This window comes from Petromyzon marinus, chromosome 45 (genome assembly GCF_048934315.1).
Source record: "Petromyzon marinus isolate PM22_M1 ecotype Great Lakes invasive population chromosome 45, UKy_Petmar_22M1.pri1.0, whole genome shotgun sequence".
In the NCBI taxonomy this organism is placed as follows: Eukaryota; Metazoa; Chordata; class Hyperoartia; order Petromyzontiformes; family Petromyzontidae; genus Petromyzon; species Petromyzon marinus.
This window is the reverse complement of record NC_133711.1, coordinates 6,777,196-6,801,590: the sequence shown is the minus strand read 5'-3', so window position 1 is coordinate 6,801,590 and position 24,395 is coordinate 6,777,196. Positions and strand designations below refer to the sequence as shown.

The window sequence follows — 24,395 nt, the reverse complement described above, 5'->3', positions numbered from 1 at the left end:
TCTTATCACGATGGGAATAACAAATGTTTGTTGAGACCCCGCAATCAAAGATCGCAGCGTTTGCATTGTGTAAATGTTTATACCTTCATACATTCGTAAACACATTTTTGTACCACCTTGCTGTACCTGACACACGCATCTCGTGACTCGAACGGGCTGGCACGCAACCCTTGTGGCATTTCTTGAAAGTGGCCACAACACTGCTGATGGACTCCTAGGATCCGAAACCACTGTCCACGATGTAGCGACTTGAAGCACACGCGTGGTTACTACGGCACGATACATTTTGCTTCATCCGATGACTTTGTAAATGTTTCATTTTCGAAAACGGAGAGTACTTTTTTTTAAAAAAAACGTACTTCATTCGCATATCTTTGATTTTCGACAACATATTGAAAACGTATTTCTTTAAAAAAAAATCTGTTTTAGTTTGTTGTCCTTCCTCCGCACCTCCGATGAGCGCGGTTGGCTACGTACGGTGCAAAAGAAGTCCAACCTACATACATACATACAAGTTTAAAGAATAACGTGTTTCAGTTATGCTTTATTACGTCCATCAAATGGAATATTTTACATTCTTGAATATGATTTCACGTGTTGTCAACAATTGACGATATATATTAAATAAGGTCCTTAAATATTGTGTCGCAAAGGAAAATCCCACACATTTACAGCGGCCCAGAAGTCACGACACATAGGGTTGTTTGGTTGAATGTAATACTGGCATTAAAACTGTAATTGACTATACTTCACGTTAATATTTTATCTATCATTATTGAAATATATTTTTTTATTATCATTAATAAGCTACAGTTGTATATATTTAAACATTATAATGTTTTTTTTATTTTAACATTAAAATGTATTTTCATGTATTTATCTATTATTAATATATTTTAATAATGCTTTTTTTTACAAACACTCGACCAAGCAAGAACTCTGTATGACTTAAATCATAATTGATTAACGCTCGCTACGATCCTCAACGAGAATTAATGCATCATACATACATGTTCAAGGAAGTCAGTTTGAACATGTGTTCCAATAAATTAAATAACCATATGTGAAGTGTTAAAATAAATATAATAACCCCTACGCCTCTTGACTTGTGGGCCATCCTGTACTAATGAAGTCAAACATAGCGACAAATATGACACGTTAATACCACGATTGAAGTCTCCCCATTTGACGTCGTTTCGCTATTGCGTCGTCCCGTTGTTAACAACACCACCTGAGTCGCGTCGCCCCAACCCCCACACTCACGTCGCCGACAGCATCACCGCCCGTCCTGTCTTTTGTTATCCGTCGCCTCTCAGCCCCTTCGCCTCCACCACCACCACCACCAACCACCCTTCCTTACCCTGCCAAGCGCTTCGATTTAACGGCGTATCGATATTCGTCGCCGCACCTTTCAGGAACGCATCCCCGACGTTAACCGGGGTATTACCGTCGCCGCAAGTTACACGCAAAGTCGCCTGGCCTGTAGATCCACTGCCCGTATGAACGCCTTTACAACTCCGCCCGTGGGAAGTATAATGACCATACTTCACCGCGCTGGTCTGCTTGGGTATGGCGGTGAACGCGGGGAGGAATACAAGTCGGGAACATAGAGGCGCGGTACAACAATTGATTTTGCTGCACTGCTGCCCCACTGTCCCGCCAATCTGCAGCCCGATCGTGGCAGCCGATAGCAACCTGTTATGCATATCGGTCGCCTACATTATGTATATATATTTCAAAATAATTTAAACACCATCGCTTCCGTGATCGGATGCATTTCGGATGATTCATCAACCCGCACTGTCCAGAGTGGTGCAGTATGGTCAAAGTAAGCCCTTGGATGATCCGCGCAGAGACGGCAGGAGGCGCCTCCTCCTCATCATCATCATGCAGCAGTGGAAAGAACAAAAACGGGAGTCGCAAGCAACACAAGTGTGGGTTTAAGCCGAGTTAATAAATACGGGAAGGTTCCACCTCTAAACATTTTGTCCAGGAGAGAAAATGCTCACCCCGTAAGTCCATGCCCACGATTATGGCGATGGGGGTGGTGATGCCGATGATGATGATGATGTCGAGGCGGTGGTGATGGCTACGCACGTGGCTGCCTGCACCGCAGCACTCTGGAGGCACCAGCGAGGGTTGGTGGACCACGCACGCGCTCACAACACAGCCGGTGTCCGCACTCCCTCCCCGTGGGGGTGGGCGGCGAGAGGAGCGAGCCGTACCCAGACTCGCCAGCTGATGGCGGTACAGCAAGGTGTTGAAACCAACAAACCAAGGCGTTGCGGTTTCCTCCTCAATGTATGCACATTCATTCGACGGCCGATAACACCTTACTACGCAGAGGACCGTAGAACTTGGACAATGGTAGTGCCGCCTCGTCCCCGCGTAGCTGCTGCTGCCTTCCCAATCGTCTTTGGTTCCATCTCCCAGCGCCTCCGAGTCGTCCCCTCTCTCTCTCTCTGAGTCGCCCCCTTTCTTTCTCTCTCTGAGTCGTCCTCTCTCTCTCTCTCGCTGAATCAATCTCTCTAAAGTCGTCCCATATGTCTCTCTCAAGTCGTCCTCTCTCTCTTGAGTCATCCCCCCTCTCACTCGCTGAGTCGCCCCCTTTATTTCTCTCTCTGAGTCGTCCTCTCTCTCTGAGTCAATCTCTCTAAAGTCGTCCCATGTCTCTCTCAAGTCGCCCCTCTCTCTCGAGTCGCCCCTCTTTCTCTCTCTCTCGAGTCGTCCTCTCTCTCTGAGTCAATCTCTCTAGAGTCGTCCCATATGTCTCTCTCAAGTCGTCCTCTCTCTCTTGAGTCGCCCCTCTCTCTCTCGAGTCGTCCTCTCTCTCTGAGTCATCCCCCCTCTCTCTCTGAGTCGCCCCCTTTATTTCTCTCTTTCCGAGAGCGAGGAGCGAACACCGTATCGCTGTAATCACACCAAGTCACCGGTTCCTTCCTTCTGCCGGTTTCCGCCGTTGTCGCAAATTCGCATCGCCACCACCACGTGGCGTGCATTCTTTATTTATCGGTCGTGAGATGAGTCGAGAAATTGCCAACATTTAGACACGAAGATAATGGTGGACGACCATGACGATTCTCTGTATTGGGTGCTTGTACCTATCATAGACGCATCACCATCATCGCCATCGTAAAGGCATCATAGCTACACGCATCAACCAACAATCACACCACCGCCGCCACCATCAGCGTAAATGTCACCACCAACACGACCATCATTGCCAACACCATCAATAGTACCGTCATTATCGCTTTTGTCCACAAAGATGCATCATCAGAGCAATATTCATCATCATCATCATCACCACTCCTTTACATCATCCACCATCACGTACAGAAACACAATTTCAGATTTTAATCACCACCATCAACAACCCCGTACTCCACTACTCATCACCACCATCGCTAACATCTGCGTTTCGATAGTTTTTCACCATCATCATCATCACTTGTATCATCATCCCCAGTTGTTCCTTATTGTTGAGCGTCATCCATCATCATCGTGTGTATGCCCATCGTCATCATTGTTGTTCCTAGTGCATGATCATCACCACCATCAACCATCGTCATCGTTCAAATGTGTTTACCACGACCGCCACATATACCATCATTACAATTCTAAAGTGTCTCTCATCATCACCATCACCGTCCTCGTTCCTATTTTGTTCGACAATCAGCACCACCATCATCGTCATAATAATGCATCATTGTTATGAATTTGTGATCATCATCTTCAAAGACAAAGATTCCCCGTGTAGCCTTCACAGACTTTTGTGACAAGTGCTGTTCGCGCGCACCTATGAAGGCCGGCACGGCACACGAGGGGGCGGGTGGTCAGCACCAATCCTGTCCGCCTTTGTCTTCCCAGTGGCGATCATTCCACGTCGCGCGCCATGCACAGTACTCATCTGAGGCTGAGTCGACCCAGGGGTTGAGGCCCATGACCGGTTCAAAAAATCGTCACCGCTGTTGGTAACCGTGAGCCGGAATTCGATCTCGGGGTCGCTCGCACGTGGGTCTCGTGGCACGTCGCGTTGACCGCCACGCCACGGCTCCCCACATCATCATCATCATCACCACCACCATCATCATCACCACCAACACCAATCACCGCCTCCTCGTGGCCACGAGATGACGCTCACTCGTCGCCGTACGCGTGCCTCGGCGCGCCTCCGACCTCGGACGGAGCCGCGCAGAAATCCGCGGAGGCCGCGCAGAAATCCGCGGCAGCCGCGACGATGGCGCGCGCCGGGCTTTGCCTGTGCGGAGCCGCCCAGGGCGCCGACGGACCCAGCAGGAAATCGCGGTGAGGACCTCCGAGGTAGAGAGGTGCGGGAGGTGGAAAGAGCAGATCGTGGAGGTCACTGGAGACGTGCCCGTGAGACGGATGCAGGCTGCGTCCACTTTGCATCTCGTGAAGGTGATGATGTTGCTGCTGCTGATGGTGCTGATGGTGCTGATGTTGTTGCTGCTGCTGCTGCTGATGGTGGTGGTGGTGATGTTGCTGCAAGAAGTTCACGGCCGGCGTGACACATTGTTGGTCTTGGTATTGCACCCTCCCGTGAACCTGGAGGTCGTGTTCTCGCTTGAGTTCGCTGTCGTGAATTCGCGACTTCCTCCCTCGTCCCACCACCTCGCCGCCTCCACCTCCACCATCGTTGCCACCGCCGCCAGCCATCCTCTCGCTCACCACCAAATCATCGTCCGCCTCCTCCTTGCACGCCTCCTGCAGCAGCATGGCACTGCGGTGCTGACAGACCGCGAGTTCATCCGATACCTCTGCCCCGAGTCCAGCTGATGCGAACGCATCGCCGACACCACCGCCTCCTTCGCCGCCCCGCCGCTCCTTCTCCCCAAAGAGGCCCCGCAGGACGCTCAGCTCCTTCGACAGGAGGCGAACCCTGGCCGTGAGCCGATCGTTCTCGGCGCGCAGTTCGGCCGCCCTTCTCAGGGTCTCCGCTGCGCGCAGCTTGCTCTTGAAGCGACTCTTCCGAACGGCCACGTTGTTCCGCTCACGCCTCCGTCGATACTCGTCGCTCGCCTTGTCCGGAATTCTTAACCCCCCCGCATCTTTCCTCCTCCGACTCTTCCCTTGCTGCTGCTGCTGCTGATGATGCTGTTGTTGCTGATCCTGCTGATCATGTTGCTGCTGCTGATGATGATGCTGATGATGCTGCTGTTGCTGAACACCGTGCGGTTCCATTCTTGAGTTCACGTGGCAGAGAATCGAATCCATGACGCTGCTGCTGCTGCTGCTGTTGCCGCCGCTGCTGCTGCTGCTGTTGCCATCGTCGATGTAAGATCGCCGATTGGAGGAGGAGGAGGCATCGTTGCCACCACTACCACCACCGCCACCTCCTCCACCACCACCACCACCTCCATCCTCGTCATCAATGGTCAAAGCACTAACATTGTCCACACCGTGGCTATTGCTACCACTGTTGTGATGGTTGTGGTTGTGGTGGTGGTAGTGCTGCTGCTGCTGCTGGTGGTGGTGGTGGTTGAATCCAGGCTGGTTCAGCATGCTCATGAAGTTGCCGGCTGTCTCCATAACGCTCTGCGCGTTGCTACTCTGAATCGCGGTGAAGTATGGCTGTTGGTCACGTGACTCGCTCATGTCCGAATGCCTACTGAAGCTGCACACACTTCAAGAAAAATAATATTTAAACAAAAATAAACCCAAGCAATAGCTGTACGTTGTTAACTTAAGCCGTGCCCCTTGTTTCGTGCGTCAAGATATTTTAAATGTACGTTTAAGAATCACATTGTGGAAGGGAATCTCGATAACGGGGACCGTGCAACGTGTTTGGTGTCACGGGAGCTCCAACCCTCATCCAATCTCAGAATCAGAATGTGGATTTTTACTTGCCGGGGGGAATCCGATGAGCTAAAAAATATATATTTTTCATAGATGTCCAGCAGCGGCACGGGGTAAGAACACCACAACAACAATCTATTTAGAGGGGCACCTGCAGTGCGGCCTATAGTGCATGCCCCTTCCTCCAGCCGTGACGCGAGCAGGCGATTGCGGGAGCTGCGCTTTTAACAGAAAGCTAAACTTAACCCTTATTTGTTGTTGTTTTTGCGTGGTGAGATCAGACCGTTGATGATATCGGTGACATTTTAACAATGCATGGAAAAAATTGATTTTGTGTGTGTGTGGTGTGTATATATATTTATTTTCAGAAGACGTCCAGGAGGATGGAATTTGAGTTGAAAGTCGGAGAATTCGGTGCGGAAATTAAAATCTCACTCCGTCCTCCCCGGGAAACCGGGTGACACGGGGTGGGGGGGGATCTTCGATGGGATCGCCGTCAAACCTGTGAAAATAAATAAACAAATATAATTACTAATTGTGGTTAATCGTAATTAATCATCAATAATAATGGGGTTTTTTTGGGGGTTTGGGGGGTGGTCGCGTAAATATCAAATGTGTCGTTAAACCCGCCACCACCCTTACTCAATGTATTAAATGTTGTGGGGGTTTACTCTCCTCCAACACACAACCGGTATGTGCTGAAGTAGTAACTTGATCGGCACGTTTTGTTTACGTGACGAACCTCACTAATGGGCCGTGTCGGGTGGTGGCGGGCTTAACGACACATTTAGATTTACGCGATCTAACCCAAACAATTAAACTTTATTATGGATAACATTGATCACGAAAGCCTCCTACTACTTGTTAAAGTCATGAATAATCATTACGATATAGCACATTTGCTTCAATTTATACGTAGGCTTTCGCCACCAATATCTATCACGAGTCATAATTCGTTATTGATGTTAAACTTTCGTGGCTGCAGGAATCCATACTCTTTGGTTCTTTCGGTAGAGTCACAGCAGCAGACCATGCTTCCCCACCTGATGACGGACGCATGTGTTGCGCCCGAAACGTCGTGATTTATTTTGTTTTATTTTATACCTACGTGACTTTACCGAAAGAATCAAAGACCATAATTCGTTTTGTGTTTTTTTGCTGGGATTAGGTGATCGCGTGGTTGAATCATGGCAATTTTAGTAATTAGTTTTTTTGCTGGGATTAGGTGATCGCGTGGTTGAATAATATCAATTTTAGTAAGTTGTTTTTTTGCTGGGATTAGGTGATCGCGTGGTTGAATAATATCAATTTTAGTAATTAGGTTTTTTTGCTGGGATTAGGTGATCGCGTGGTTGAATAATATCAATTTTAGTCAATTGTTTTTTTTGCTGGGATTAGATGATCGCGTGGTTGTTTAATATCAATTTTAGGAAGTTGTTTTTTCCCCCCAGAACCCTCCACCACCCAACGTCGGAGCCAATCGATCCGAGCTTTCGTCACCGCGTGGACAAATTACGATGGCAATTGACCTTTGGGGTTTTTGTTGTTGTAAGCGATCGGGATTCTGGATGTAATTTCCAGCGTAAACGTCGAGCCGCCACGGTGGCTATGAGATGTTAACTACCTCGCCTGGTATACAGGAGGCCGTGGGTTCGTTCCCGATCCTGACGCCTGCTGCTGTATATTTGGAGTTGCGTCTCTCTCTCTCTCTCCCAGTGGTCCTCCGCGGGTTTTCCCTTCACATTTAGAATCAACATCGGCTACCGCTATAAATATCCACACGATGATAAGCCCACTTCGTTGAGCTTCTGATAAAGAGCTACATTGCTCCGTGGGCCTTACCTGGTAAAACAAAAATAGTTTAACAGTAAAAAAAAAATCGTCGGAAATCTTTCTCTGAATTTCACGACGTTCCTCCTCCGTTCTAACGCGGCTCCTTTGCCCACAGCCTGTGACGGTAACAACTGCTGTTAGCGAGCAGCACCTCCGATTAGCACGGTTGGCTACGTACGGTGCAAAATAAGTTCAACGCACGTACATACAACACTACACCTCCGATTAGCACGGTTGGCTACGTACGGTGCAAAATAAGTTCAACGCACGTACATACAGAACCTATGAAGGCCAGCACGGCACACGAGGAAGGCGGGTGGCATGCACCACGGCCGACCGCCTTTGTCTTCCCAGTGCTGATGTTTTGCACGTCGCACCGGTGACAGTACCAATCACTGAAGCTCGTGCGGTGATCTGCGCCGCAACCAAAAACACTCCACTCATGAACGTCCAATTAAATGCTCAGAACTGAGACAAAGGTAACTCTCACTTCTAACCAGTGCCGGATTAAGCGAGTGCGGGACCTGTAGCATATGTTATGGAGGGGCCCTAAATTTTGAGAAAAAAACGTAAATATTAAAACACACGCATTTTTAACTTGCATAGTAAAGTATTTTTTTTCATTTGCTATACGGCCAGAAAATACGACAAATCGCTAACCTTAAACACCCAGTCGTTCATAAAAGTTTAAGGCGGTATAGTACTATAGTAATCGAGCAAGTGCAGAATCACTGAACCGGAATTGATAGCTTGAAAGCGTTTAGCACGAGGCCCTTGAAAGTGCGGGGCCCATAGCATATGTAGCTACTTTTGCTACCAGGATAATCCCGCACTGCTTCTAACCTACATTGTTAGCGAGGGCCCATTAAGGCCGATGCGACACACGAGGGAGGGGGGTGGAGTGATGACCTAAAGGCGGGCCTCGTGGCCGGGAAACGACCGCAGAGATCACATCCAAGTTCGACTCCAGCTCTTGAACCCAATGCACAAATTATAAAGACAAAGATCCCCCGCGTAACCTTCGCTGAATGTTAGGGCAAGTGCCGTTCGCGCAACGCCTTTAGAGGCCGGCACGGCACACGAGGGGGTGGGTGGTCAGCACCACGCCCGGCCGCCTTTGTCCCCCTAGCGGCGGTGTTTACACACCGCGCCGGGTACTCGTTTGAGTCACACCTGTGCTGCGCCTGTAAACACCTTGACCGCTCTGCTCCGTGAGTCACGTTGTGGCGCGTGGGTTCACTCGCAGGTCATCACCATGACCCCCCCCCTCACCCCTCCCCTCACTCACTCACACCCCTACTGCCCCCACACTCATAACCACTCACACCTCCACTCACCTAACCTCCACTCACCCCTGCTCACCCCGTCCTCTCACCTCCACTCACACCCCCACTCACACCTCTCACTCACCCCTCAACGAACCCCGACTCACCACTCAACTCGTCCCATGCACCTCACCCCCGACTCACCCCCTCCCCTACTCGCCCCCAACTCACCCCCCCCCCCTATTCACACCCTACTCACCCCGCCTTAACCCTGTGTCGTAATACCCGCACGTGCAACGGCAAACAAACACACAAAGAGGCCACGTGTAGCCTGCACACGCTGTTAGCGAGCGCCTATTGATAGACGGGCGCGTGGGGTACGAGGGGGTGGTAGCACCAACGCCTAGCCCGCAGACTAACTCACTCTCACTTACTCACACAGACTAACTCACTCACACAGACTAACTCACTCACTCTCACTCACTCACACAGACTAACTCACTCACTCACACAGACTAACTCACTCACTCACTCTCACTCACTCACACAGACTAACTCACTCACTCACACAGACTAACTCACTCACACAGACTCACTCACTCACACAGACTAACTCACTCACTCACACAGACTAACTCACTCACTCACACAGACTCACTCACTCACTCACACAGACTAACTCACTCACACAGACTAACTCACTCACTCTCACTCACTCACACAGACTAACTCACTCACTCACACAGACTAACTCACTCACTCACTCTCACTCACTCACACAGACTAACTCACTCACTCACACAGACTAACTCACTCACACAGACTCACTCACTCACACAGACTAACTCACTCACTCACACAGACTAACTCACTCACTCACACAGACTCACTCACTCACTCACACAGACTAACTCACTCACACAGACTCACTCACTCTCACTTACTCACACTCACTCACACAGACTAACTCACTCACTCACACAGACTAACTCACTCACTCACACAGACTAACTCACTCACACAGACTAACTCACTCACACAGACTAACTCACTCACACAGACTAACTCACTCACACAGACTCGCTCTCACTTACTCACGCTCACTCACACAGACTAACTCACTCACTCACACAGACTAACTCACTCACACAGACTAACTCACTCACACAGACTAACTCACTCTCACTTACTCACACTCACTCACACAGACTAACTCACTCACACAGACTAACTCACTCACACAGACTCACTTACTCTCACTTACTCACACTCACTCACACAGACTAACTCACTCACACAGACTAACTCACTCACTCACACAGACTAACTCACTCACTCACACAGACTAACTCACTCACACAGACTAACTCACTCACACAGACTCACTCACTCTCACTTACTCACACTCACTCACACAGACTAACTCACTCACTCACACAGACTAACTCACTCTCACTTACTCACACTCACTCACACAGACTAACTCACTCACACAGACTAACTCACTCACACAGACTCACTCACTCTCACTTACTCACACTCACTCACACAGACTAACTCACTCACTCACACAGACTAACTCACTCACACAGACTAACTCACTCACACAGACTAACTCACTCACTCACACAGACTAACTCACACTCACACAGACTAACTCACTCACACAGACTAACTCACTCACTCACACAGACTAACTCACTCACACAGACTCACTCACTCACACAGACTAACTCACTCACACAGACTAACTCACTCACACTTACTCACACTCACTCACACAGACTCACTCACTCTCACTTACTCACACTCACTCACACAGACTAACTCACTCACTCACACAGACTAACTCACTCACTCACACAGACTAACTCACTCACACAGACTCGCTCACTCTCACTTACTCACACTCACTCACACAGACTAACTCACTCACTCACACAGACTAACTCACTCACTCACACAGACTAACTCACTCACACAGACTAACTCACTCACACAGACTAACTCACTCACTCACACAGACTAACTCACACTCACACAGACTAACTCACTCACACAGACTAACTCACTCACTCACACAGACTAACTCACTCACACAGACTAACTCACTCACTCACACAGACTCACTCACTCTCACAGACTAACTCACTCACACAGACGAACTCACTCACTCACACAGACTAACTCACTCACACAGACTAACTCAATCACACAGACTCACTCACTCTCACTTACTCACACTCACTCACACAGACTAACTCACTCACACAGACTAACTCACTCACACAGACTCACTCACTCTCACAGACTAACTCACTCACACAGACTAACTCACTCACTCAGACTCACTCACTCTCACAGACTAACACACTCACTCACACAGTCTAACTCACTTACACAGACTCACTCACTCTCACTTACTCACACTCACTCACACAGACTAACTCACTCACTCACACAGACTAACTCACTCACACAGACTAACTCAATCACACAGACTCACTCACCCTCACTTACTCACACTCACTCACACAGACTAACTCACTCACACAGACTAACTCACTCACACAGACTCACTCACTCTCACAGACTAACTCACTCACACAGACTAACTCACTCACTCAGACTCACTCACTCTCACAGACTAACTCACTCACTCACACAGTCTAACTCACTTACACAGACTCACTCACTCTCACTTACTCACACTCACTCACACAGACTAACTCACTCACTCACACAGACTAACTCACTCACACAGACTCACTCACTCTCACAGACTAACTCACTCACACAGACTAATTCACTCACACAGACTAACTAACTCACTCACACAGACTAACTCACTCACACAGACTCACTCACTCTCACTTACTCACACTCACTCACACAGACTAACTCACTCACACAGACTCACTCACTCTCACTTACTCACACTCACTCACACAGACTAACTCACTCACATAGACTAACTCACTCTCACTTACTCACACTCACTCACACAGACTAACTCACTCACTCACACAGACTAACTCACTCACACAGACTAACTCACTCACACAGACTAACTCACTCACTCACACAGACTAACTCACACTCACACAGACTAACTCACTCACACAGACTAACTCACTCACTCACACAGACTAACTCACTCACACAGACTCACTCACTCACACAGACTAACTCACTCACACAGACTAACTCACTCACACTTACTCACACTCACTCACACAGACTCACTCACTCTCACTTACTCACACTCACTCACACAGACTAACTCACTCACTCACACAGACTAACTCACTCACTCACACAGACTAACTCACTCACACAGACTCGCTCACTCTCACTTACTCACACTCACTCACACAGACTAACTCACTCACTCACACAGACTAACTCACTCACTCACACAGACTAACTCACTCACACAGACTAACTCACTCACACAGACTAACTCACTCACTCACACAGACTAACTCACACTCACACAGACTAACTCACTCACACAGACTAACTCACTCACTCACACAGACTAACTCACTCACACAGACTAACTCACTCACTCACACAGACTCACTCACTCTCACAGACTAACTCACTCACACAGACGAACTCACTCACTCACACAGACTAACTCACTCACACAGACTAACTCAATCACACAGACTCACTCACTCTCACTTACTCACACTCACTCACACAGACTAACTCACTCACACAGACTAACTCACTCACACAGACTCACTCACTCTCACAGACTAACTCACTCACACAGACTAACTCACTCACTCAGACTCACTCACTCTCACAGACTAACACACTCACTCACACAGTCTAACTCACTTACACAGACTCACTCACTCTCACTTACTCACACTCACTCACACAGACTAACTCACTCACTCACACAGACTAACTCACTCACACAGACTAACTCAATCACACAGACTCACTCACCCTCACTTACTCACACTCACTCACACAGACTAACTCACTCACACAGACTAACTCACTCACACAGACTCACTCACTCTCACAGACTAACTCACTCACACAGACTAACTCACTCACTCAGACTCACTCACTCTCACAGACTAACTCACTCACTCACACAGTCTAACTCACTTACACAGACTCACTCACTCTCACTTACTCACACTCACTCACACAGACTAACTCACTCACTCACACAGACTAACTCACTCACACAGACTCACTCACTCTCACAGACTAACTCACTCACACAGACTAATTCACTCACACAGACTAACTAACTCACTCACACAGACTAACTCACTCACACAGACTCACTCACTCTCACTTACTCACACTCACTCACACAGACTAACTCACTCACACAGACTCACTCACTCTCACTTACTCACACTCACTCACACAGACTAACTCACTCACATAGACTAACTCACTCTCACTTACTCACACTCACTCACACAGACTAAGTCACTCACTCACACAGACTAACTCACTCACACAGACTCACTCACACAGACTAACTCACTCACACAGACTAACTCACTCACGCTCACTCTCTCTCACACAGACTAACTCACTCACTCACACAGACTAACTCACTCACACAGACTCACTCACTCTCACTTACACTCACTCACACAGACTAACTCACTCACACAGACTCACTCACTTACACTCACTCACACAGACTAACTCACTCACACAGACTCACTCACTCTCACTTACTCACACTCACTCACACAGACTAAATCACTCACTCTCACTCACACAGACTCACTCACACAAACTAACTCAATCACTCTCACTCACACAGACGAACTCACTCACACAGACTAACTCACTCACATAGACTCACTCACTCTCACTTACTCACACTCACTCACACAGATTAACTTACTCACTCACACAGACTAACTCACTCACACAGACTCACTCTCACTTACTCACACTCACCCACACAGACTAACTCACTCACTCACACATACTAACTCACTCACATAGACTCACTCACTCTCACTTACTCACACTCACTCACACAGACTAACTCACTCACACAGACTAACTCACTCACACAGACTCACTCACCCTCACTTACTCACACTCACTCACACAGACTAACTCACTCACTCACACAGACTAACTCACTCACACAGACTCACTCACTCTCACTTACTCACACTCACTCACACAGACTAACTCACTCACTCACACAGACTAACTCACTCACACTTACTCACACTCACTCACACAGACTCACTCACTCTCACTTACTCACACTCACTCACACAGACTAACTCACTCACACAGACTAACTCACTCACACAGACTCGCTCACTCTCACTTACTCACACTCACTCACACAGACTAACTCACTCACTCACACAGACTAACTCACTCACTCACACAGACTAACTCACTCACACAGACTAACTCACTCACACAGACTAACTCACTCACACAGACTAACTCACTCACACAGACTAACTCACTCACACAGACTAACTCACTCACTCACACAGACTAACTCACACTCACACAGACTAACTCATTCACACTGACTAACTCACTCACTCACACAGACTCACTCACTCACACAGACTCACTCACTCACACAGACTCGCTCACTCTCACTTACTCACACTCACTCACACAGACTAACTCACTCACTCACACAGACTAACTCACTCACACAGACTAACTCACTCACACAGACTAACTCACTCACTCACACAGACTAACTCACACTCACACAGACTAACTCACTCACACAGACTAACTCACTCACTCACACAGACTAACTCACTCACACAGACTCACTAACTCTCACAGACTAACTCACTCTCACAGACTAACTCACTCACTCACACAGACTCACTCACTCTCACTTACTCACACTCACTGACACATACTAACTCACTCACACAGACTAACTCACTCACTCACACAGACTAACTCACTCACACAGACTAACTCACTCACTCACACAGACTCACTCACACAGACTAACTCACTCACACAGACTAACTCACTCACACAGACTAACTCACTCACTCACACAGACTAACTCACTCACACAGACTCACTCACTCTCACAGACTAACTCACTCACACAGACTAACTCACTCACTCAGACTCACTCACTCTCACAGACTAACTCACTCACACAGTCTAACTCACTCACACAGACTCACTCACTCTCACCTACTCACACTCACTCACACAGACTAACTCACTCACTCACACAGACTAACTCACTCACACAGACTCACTCACTCTCACTTACTCACACTCACTCACACAGACTAACTCACTCACTCACACAGACTAACTCACTCACACAGACTAACTCACTCACACAGACTAACTCACTCACTCACACAGACTAACTCACTCACACAGACTCACTCACTCTCACAGACTAACTCACTCACACAGACTAACTCACTCACTCAGACTCACTCACTCTCACAGACTAACTCACTCACACAGTCTAACTCACTCACACAGACTCACTCACTCTCACAGACTAACTCACTCACACAGTCTAACTCACTTACACAGACTCACTCACTCTCACTTACTCACACTCACTCACACAGACTAACTCACTCACTCACACAGACTAACTCACTCACACAGACTCACTCACTCTCACAGACTAACTCACTCACACAGACTAATTCACTCACACAGACTAACTCACTCACTCACACAGACTAACTCACTCACACATACTAACTCACTCACATAGACTAACTCACTCTCACTTACTCACACTCACTCACACAGACTAACTCACTCACTCACACAGACTAACTCACTCACACAGACTCACTCACACAGACTAACTCAATCGCTCTCACTCACACAGACTAACTCACTCACACAGACTAACTCACTCACTCTCACTCTCTCTCACACAGACTAACTCACTCACTCACACAGACTAACTCACTCACACAGACTCACTCACTCTCACTTACTCACACTCACTCACACATACTAACTCAATCACTCACACAGACTAACTCACTCACTCTCACTTACTCACACTCACTCACACAGACTAACTCACTCACACAGACTCACTCACTCTCACTTACACTCACTCACACAGACTAACTCACTCACACAGACTCACTCACTTACACTCACTCACACAGACTAACTCACTCACACAGACTCACTCACTCTCACTTACTCACACTCACTCACACAGACTAAATCACTCACTCTCACTCACTCACACAGACTCACTCACACAAACTAACTCAATCACTCTCACTCACACAGACGAACTCACTCACACAGACTAACTCACTCACATAGACTCACTCACTCTCACTTACTCACACTCACTCACACAGATTAACTAACTCACTCACACAGACTAACTCACTCACACAGACTCACTCTCACTTACTCACACTCACCCACACAGACTAACTCACTCACTCACACATACTAACTCACTCACATAGACTCACTCACTCTCACTTACTCACACTCACTCACACCGACTAACTCACTCACACAGACTCACTCACCCTCACTTACTCACTCACACTCATACAGACTAACTCACTCACACAGACTCACTCACACAGACTAACTCACTCACTCTCACTCACACAGACTAACTCACACAGACTAACTCACTCACACAGAGTAACTCACTCACTCACACAGACTAACTCACACAGACTAACTCAATTACTCTCACTCACACAGACTAACTCATACAGACTAACTCACACAGACCAACTCAATCACTCTCACTCACACAGACTAACTCACTCACTCTCACCTACTCACACTCACTCACACAGACTAACTCAATCACACAGACTAACTCACTCACACAGACTAACTCACTCACTCACACAGACTAACTCACTCACTCACACAGACTAACTCACACAGACTAACTCACTCACACAGACTCACTCACTCACACAGACTCACTCACTCTCACTTACTCACACTCACTCACACAGACTAACTCACTCACTCACACAGACTAACTCACTCACTCACACAGACTAACTCACTCACTCTCACTCACTCACACTCATACAGACTAACTCACTCACACAGACTCACTCACACAGACCAGCTCACTCACTCTCACTCACACAGACTAACTCACACAGACTAACTCACTCACACAGACTAACTCACTCACTCTCACGCACACAGACTAACTCACACAGTCTAACTCAATTACTCTCACTCACACAGACTAACTCATACAGACTAACTCACACAGACCAACTCAATCACTCTCACTCACACAGACTAACTCACACAGACTAACTCAATCACTCACACAGACTAACGCACTGACTCTCACTCAAACTTACACAAACACATCAACGATCCCCCTTATAAGTCTTAAGAGACTCACACACATTCACTCACACAGACCAGCACTAACACACTGGCTTACACAAACTAACACACTAACACATACTCCAACTGTACAGAACAGGGAGATTAAAAAAAAAACACGCGAACTCCAAATATGACAGGCATCGTCAGGGTCCGTGATCGAGCCCATGTCCTCCGGCGTGCGAGGAGAGGGATGTGACATGTCGCCAATGATATTGGCCGTGATCGGGAATTCAACTGGGATTGCCAACGTACAGCTGACAGCGCCACCACTCATCGCACAAAGACGCGCGCGCGTATGTGCACGGGCATACTCAGAAACAAAGAACAAAGATCTCCCGTTACAGCCTATCACAGACTGTTGGGGCAAGTGCTGTCAGCGAGCAGCACCTACGGAGGCCGGCACGGCACACGATGGGGGTGGGTGGCCAGCACCACGCCCGGCCTCCTTTGTCTCCCCGGTGGCGATGTTTTTTACACACCGCACCGGGCGCTCATTTGAGGCTGAGTCGACCTAGGGGATAGCCTAGGACCGGTTCAAGTAATAGCGTCCACTGCCACCGCTCCCACTCACACGAGAGACACGGGGGACCTATCGCGATGTGCCCGCGGTGTGTCCCACCGCGTCCCGCTTTGCAGGTGCCACTGGCGGATTAAAGTTGTGAAAGCGGGGGGCAGAGGATCTTCGGGTGATTGCGATATCCCTGTGAGAATGAATGCCGCCCTTGGATTTTATTTTCAGACGGAATACAGCGACATGTGTGAATATATATATCAGTTGGACACGAGCGAGGTGTCGCAAACCTGCCCTCCTCTGATCTCATCACTCATCGCGGATGAAAATTAATTGACGGTGTTCAAAGCCCCTTCAGGGTCGGAGCGGTGGCGCAACGGTTAGCGCACTGCGCTAATCTCAGTGGGTAGTAATTGCGAGTGCCGGATGAAAGCCTCCCTCTCACACTTCACCAAGCCGGTCAGCGCGAGGCTTGTCCTGATGGAGGTGGCCCCAGGACCTAGTTATCAGAGATTAATGGCATCTATCCCTCGCCGCCACTGATAAACTAAACATTAAACATCTTTTTTTTATTTTTTTACCAGGCAAGGCCCCACGCCACTGATCTACGTAGGTCTTTTTCAGAAGCGACATGGCCACGCGTGATAGCTCAACGAAGTGGGCTTACCATCACCACGTGGAATTGTTGAAAGCAGCCAAATAATCTGAACGCGTGGCGATGTTGATTCTAAAATCGCAGGGAAAACCCCGGAGGACCCGGAGAAGATTCCACGCTACCACGTGGGGAGAGAGATGCCGCAAACTCCAAATATACAGCAGCAGGCGTCAGGGTCGGGATCGAACCCACGACGTCCTGCATACCAGGCGAGGTAGTTAACATCTCCTAGCCACCGTGATGATGATGATGAGAGAGAGACACGCAAACTCAAAATATACAGCAGGCGTCAATGTCGGGATCGAACCCACGACCTCCTGCATACCAGGCGAGGTAGTTAACATCTCCTAGCCACCGTGATGATGATGAGAGAGAGAGAGAGACACCACAAACTCCAAATATACAACAGGCGTCAATGTCGGGTTCGAACCCACGACCTCCTGCATACCAGGCGAGGTAGTTAACATCTCCTAGCCACCGTGATGATTATGATGAGAGAGGGAGAGACACGCAAACTCAAAATATACAGCAGGCGTCAATGTCGGGATCGAACCCACGACGTCCTGCATACCAGGCGAGGTAGTTAACATCTCCTAGCCACCGTGATGATGATGAGAGAGAGAGACACCACAAACTCCAAATATACAGCAGGCGTCAATGTCGGGATCGAACCCACGACGTCCTGCATACCAGGCGAGATAGTTAACATCTCCTAGCCACCGTGATGATTATGATGAGAGAGAGAGAGAGACACGCAAACTCAAAATATACAGCAGGCGTCAATGTCGGGATCGAACCCACGACGTCCTGCATACCAGGCAAGGTAGTTAACATCTCCTAGCCACCGTGATGATTATGATGAGAGAGAGAGAGAGAGACACGCAAACTCAAAATATACAGCAGGCGTCAATGTCGGGATCGAACCCACGACGTCCTGCATACCAGGCGAGGTAGTTAACATCTCCTAGCCACCGTGATGATGATGATGATGAGAGAGAGAGACACGCAAACTCAAAATATACAGCAGGCGTCAATGTCGGGATCGAACCCACGACCTCCTGTGTACCAGGCGAGGTAGTTAACATCTCCTAGCCACCGCGGCGCCCCCGTGATGTTAGCCGTGACCGGGAATCGAACCCAGTTTAAGGGTCGCCAGGTTCATAGCGCACTCACTGGTCTTGCGCTGCGTCGCGTTACATTCCCGACCACGCCGGCTATGCAGGAAATCGTGGGTTCAATCCCGACCTTGACGCCTGCTGTATATTTGGAGTTTGCGGTGTCTCTCTCTCTCATCATCATCACGGTAGCTAGGAGATGTTCACTACCTCGCCTGGTATGCAGGAAATCGTGGGTTCAATCCCGACTCTGACGCCTGCTGCTGTATATTTGGAGTTTGCGGTGTCTCTTTCTCTCTCCCCGTGGTCACGTGGACTTTTCTCCGGATCCTCTGTTTTTTCCCTCCATATTTAGAAACGGCGTGCGAGTATTTGGCTGCTATAATTGTCCACGCGATAAGCCACTTCGTTAAGGTATAATTTGTGGCCAAAAGAGCTATATAGCTCTGTGGGAATTTGCCTGGTGACATGGCAAACAAAAATAGTTAGCGAGCATTTTAACACTTGGCTTGGCTTGGCTCTGCAACACGCCGGTGTTGCTGTACTGGTGCTGAATTGGCACGTTCTGTTTACGTGACAACCCTTACCAGTTGGCTGTGTCGGGTGGTGGCGGGTTTTAACCACACATTTATATAGTTAGCGAGCACGTGACATCTATGAACATCCCAGATCGTGCTGAGCACGCACTGACCAGGACGGTCAACAGCCTCCATGAAATCACGGCGTATAAAAGCCCTCATCCAGCAGTGGAATGACAAAGAGACTGATTATTCACACTCACATATAACCCAAAGTAACAACAAAAGGTCACGATCATAATGGTTCCATGGGTTGGATTGCGGAACCATCATCAGCAGTAATCATCATCAGCAGCAGCGATAATCATCAGCAGTAATACGATTCGTCCGCAGCAGCGATCACCATAGCGATCATCTGCAGAAGCAGCAGCTGTCATCGTCATCACTCAATCAACATCTTCAGCATCAACGTCGGCAGAAGCAGGCATTATTATCATCATCACTCCGGGGGGCCGATAAACGGATACCAATTTGCTCTGCAATCATTCGAGTTGATAATCCTTCATTAGGCTTCCCCCGCGGAAATAAGAATGTGGAATTTCCACTCAGCACGGGCTATAATCCTCTGCTCGAAATACACCAGAATGATAAAACCCACAGACTTATATAACCCGCAGAAACTAAGGTGATCATAAGTGTCGAAACATTGGCACGCAAGCCAGGACACGTAGGGTTATTTCATTTAAAACTAAACTAAACTTATTTTTTTTTTCATTTTACCAAGGAAAGTCCGCAGAGCTACGGAGCGCTATTTTCCAGAAGCGACCTGGCTGTCACAAATGATAGCTCAACGAAGTGAGCTTGTCATCACCGCGTGGACATTTATGGCAGCCAAAATACTCTGAACGCCTGATGTTGTGTCTAACTGTGGAGGGAAAACCCGAAGGAAGAGGCTGGAGAAATAGCCACGCGACAGAGGGGAGAACTTGCATTGACGCTGGAATTTAAAACTTTGTAATAGTTCATTCTTGAAATTCATATTGTATCTATTGGCCAAAAGCTCGACCAATAAGAACCCCGAATGAATTGAGACTTAAACCAGCATTGATCCAATGCTCGAAGGTCACATCTGTAATCTTATTTTTTTAAATGCTAAATTCATTTCCTGAACGAGAATTCACGCATAATCCATACGTGCCAATGAACGTCTGCTTGAACATTGGTTAACGTCCATGAAAAAAAGCCGTGTGATTTGTTAAAAGTGGGTTTATTAACCCGATGTGCCCTGACTTTTGGGCCACCCTCCATTCATTAATCGTAATGTAGCAACAAATATGAGGAAGAATACACACAAGTCCCTAATTCGATTCATGAGAAAATTAACGCCTCACGTATTAATGGAAAGGGGAGTAAGTTTGAACATGTGTTATATAAACAACGTATAATGACCTCGTTTTTTCTGGCTTTTGGGCCAGCCTGCTGATGCGACGCCGAAATGTTGAAACCGGTCCCTGCCTCTGAGATGGGTAGGTCACCAGGTAGCAATACGGCTAAATAAAGATTTTGGATTAAGATTTTGGTGGTGATGCTGCTGCTGCTGCTGGGTTGGCAGTGGTATAAAGCAATTTTCTGGGGCAATTTTAGTCTCTGTGCCATGTTAGTCTATGGGCAATGTTAGTCTATGGACAATGTTAGTCTATGGGCAATGGCAGTCTATGGGCAATGTTTGTCTATGGGCAGTGTTAGTCTATGGGTAGTGTTAGTCTATGGGCAATGTTAGTCTATGGGCAGTGTTAGTCTATGGGCAGTGTTAGTCTATGGGCAGTGTTAGTCGATGGGCAGTGTTAGTCTATGGGCAATGTAAATCTATGGGAAATGTTAGTCTATGGATAGTGTTAGTCTATGGGCAATATTAGTCTATGGGCAATGTTAGTCTATGGGTAATATTAGTCTATGGGCAATGTAAGTCTATGGGTAATGTTTGTCTATGGGCAATGTTAGTCTATGGGTAATGTAAGTCTATGGGAAATGTTAGTCTATGGACAGTGTTAGTCTTTCGGGAATGTTAGTCTATGGGCAAGGTTAGTCTATGGGAAATGTTAGTCTATGGGCAATGTTAGTGTATGGGCAATATAAGTCTATGGGAAATGTTTGTCTATGGACAGTGTTAGTCTATGGGCAATGTTAGTCTATGGACAGTGTTAGTCTTTCGGCAATGTTAGTCTATGGGCAATGTTAGTCTATGGGAAATGTTGGTCTATGGGCAATGTTAGTATATGGGCAATGTAAATCTATGGGCAATGTTAGTATATGGGCCATGTAAGTACTATATATGGACAAAGTAAATCTATGGACAACGTAAGTCTATGAACAATGTTAGTCTGTGGGCAATATTAGTCTATGGGCAATGGTAGTCTATGGGCAATGTTAGTCTATGGGCAATGGTAGTCTATGGGCAATGTTAGTCTATGAACAATGTTAGTCTATAGGCAATGGTAGTCTATGGGCAATGGTAGTCTATGGGCAATGTTAGTCTATGGGCAATGTTAGTCTATAGGCAATGTTAGTCTATGGGCAATGTTTGTGTATTTCTCTCTCTCTGAGCCGTGCCGTTATCAGAGACGTGGCCTTCTCTCCGCCCAGCCCTCCCCACGATCTCCACTCAGCAACTCGGCATCAGAAGCTCCTCTCAGTCGCAATCCCCCGTCGCTCTCATCGCTCGCGTCGGCGGGGGGGGGGGGGGGACTCAACTCGCTCTCTTCCCCCGGGGGCCTCTTCCGCCGCTCCCTATCAATCGTGCCACATCAACGCAACACCCGCAGCCCGTCTCTCGTGTTCTCATCAATGCGCACGTCCAACGAATGGAACCCTGGCCTCGTCTCATCGTTGCCCCGGTTCGTGTTGCTGGCTCCGCTCGCCCTGCTGACACCCGCGAGACAAACGACGTCGCTGCTGAGCGCTCGTGTGCCTATTGCACGAGCGCCGATAACGGCAAGTTAAAGCATCGAACGCATTCGCCGTTGACGGTTAGGAGACGTTTCGGGCAACGAGCCTTCATGACATGACGTAACTGTAAAGTTTCGTTTTTTAGGTGTTAGATTAATGAAGAACGGGCGCGTGCCTTCGTTCATACTTTTTTTTTTAAAAATACGTTTATAGTAATAGGTTTTACCCTTTTAACTTGCACAAAAAACTGACACCTTTATTCAAGGCATCATGTCTGCAATAACCACAACACAAGCAGTCAAAATGTTGTGGTTATTGCAGACATGATGCCTTGAAAAAAGGTGTCAGTTTTTTTGTGCCAGTTAAAAGCGTAAAACCTATTACTATATCTTGTTACTGGCAAAGGAGGTCTCATAATGTAAAAGACGTTTTGTTTTTACTTTGAACGACTTAAAACTGAACGCCATCCCTCCGGCACTCCGCTCTGCTGTTGAGTCCCGGCAGTCGCTTCAAATCCAAGCTCGCGACCTTCAACCTCTTCCCTCCAACGAATCGGCGGAGCGACCGAGCGAGCGGGGGAGCGGGGGGGGGGGGGGCGGAAGCGCGCAGCGATTTCAGCGACCGCTCCGCGACTCAGGGATAGCCGAAAACCCGAGTTCGACTCCCGGCCGCGGTGTCTGAACCCGTCCACCAACTCTAGCCTGCGAGCGGCCCGGGAAGTGTCATCAAAGTAGCCCCCCCCCTCCCCCACCGGCGCGAAGACCACCCACCCACAGCCTAGATAGCAGTGGCGAGCAACCTGCCGATTCCGCACCGGTCCTGAAACATTTTCTCCCCAGACATGAAACAAAATGCGAGCAAGTCGCAGCACACAGCCAGCACAATGGGCCACGGGCGAATGTGGCGAGGCAGGCGGGTAGATGGGATGGGAGGAACTTCATCCAGCAGTGGATTGAACGCGGCGATGTAGAGAATGATGATGACGCTGTTAAGGGACTCACGTGCCACTCGTTCTCCATGCCGCCGCGTAATGGGGCCCGCGTTGGCTCCCCGCCGGACTTTGACCCCCGGTAGCTGAGCGCAGCCCCCCCCCACCCCTCACCACCACCCACCCCTCACCCCCCCCCCCCTACGTGTCTGCATCACCAGCCCTGTCACTCACGGCTCCCATCCCCCATCAACACTACCACCAGCCATCACCATCACCGCTACCATCAACACCATCATCAGCACCACCAGCAGCATCATCCTCACCACCAGCAGCACTACCACCATTATCACCACCTTCACCACCATCACGACCATCAACATCACCATCATCACCATAATTGGCAC

General features: G+C 48.4%; 1 protein-coding gene across 3 annotated transcripts in view; it reads right to left on the bottom strand.

Moving 5' to 3' along the window:
• Nucleotides 1–351: 351 nt before the first annotated feature.
• Nucleotides 352–24,395, bottom strand: part of LOC116952067 (uncharacterized) — a 39,717-nt gene continuing 15,673 nt past the window's right edge. For all 3 annotated transcript variants that reach the window (XM_032971094.2, XM_032971096.2, XM_076074066.1), the window contains one exon: nucleotides 352–6,322. In XM_032971094.2, coding sequence (XP_032826985.2) covers nucleotides 4,141–5,619 — 1,479 coding nt within the window. In that variant the 5' untranslated portion in view covers nucleotides 5,620–6,322 and the 3' untranslated portion in view covers nucleotides 352–4,140. The remainder of the gene's footprint in view (nucleotides 6,323–24,395) is intronic.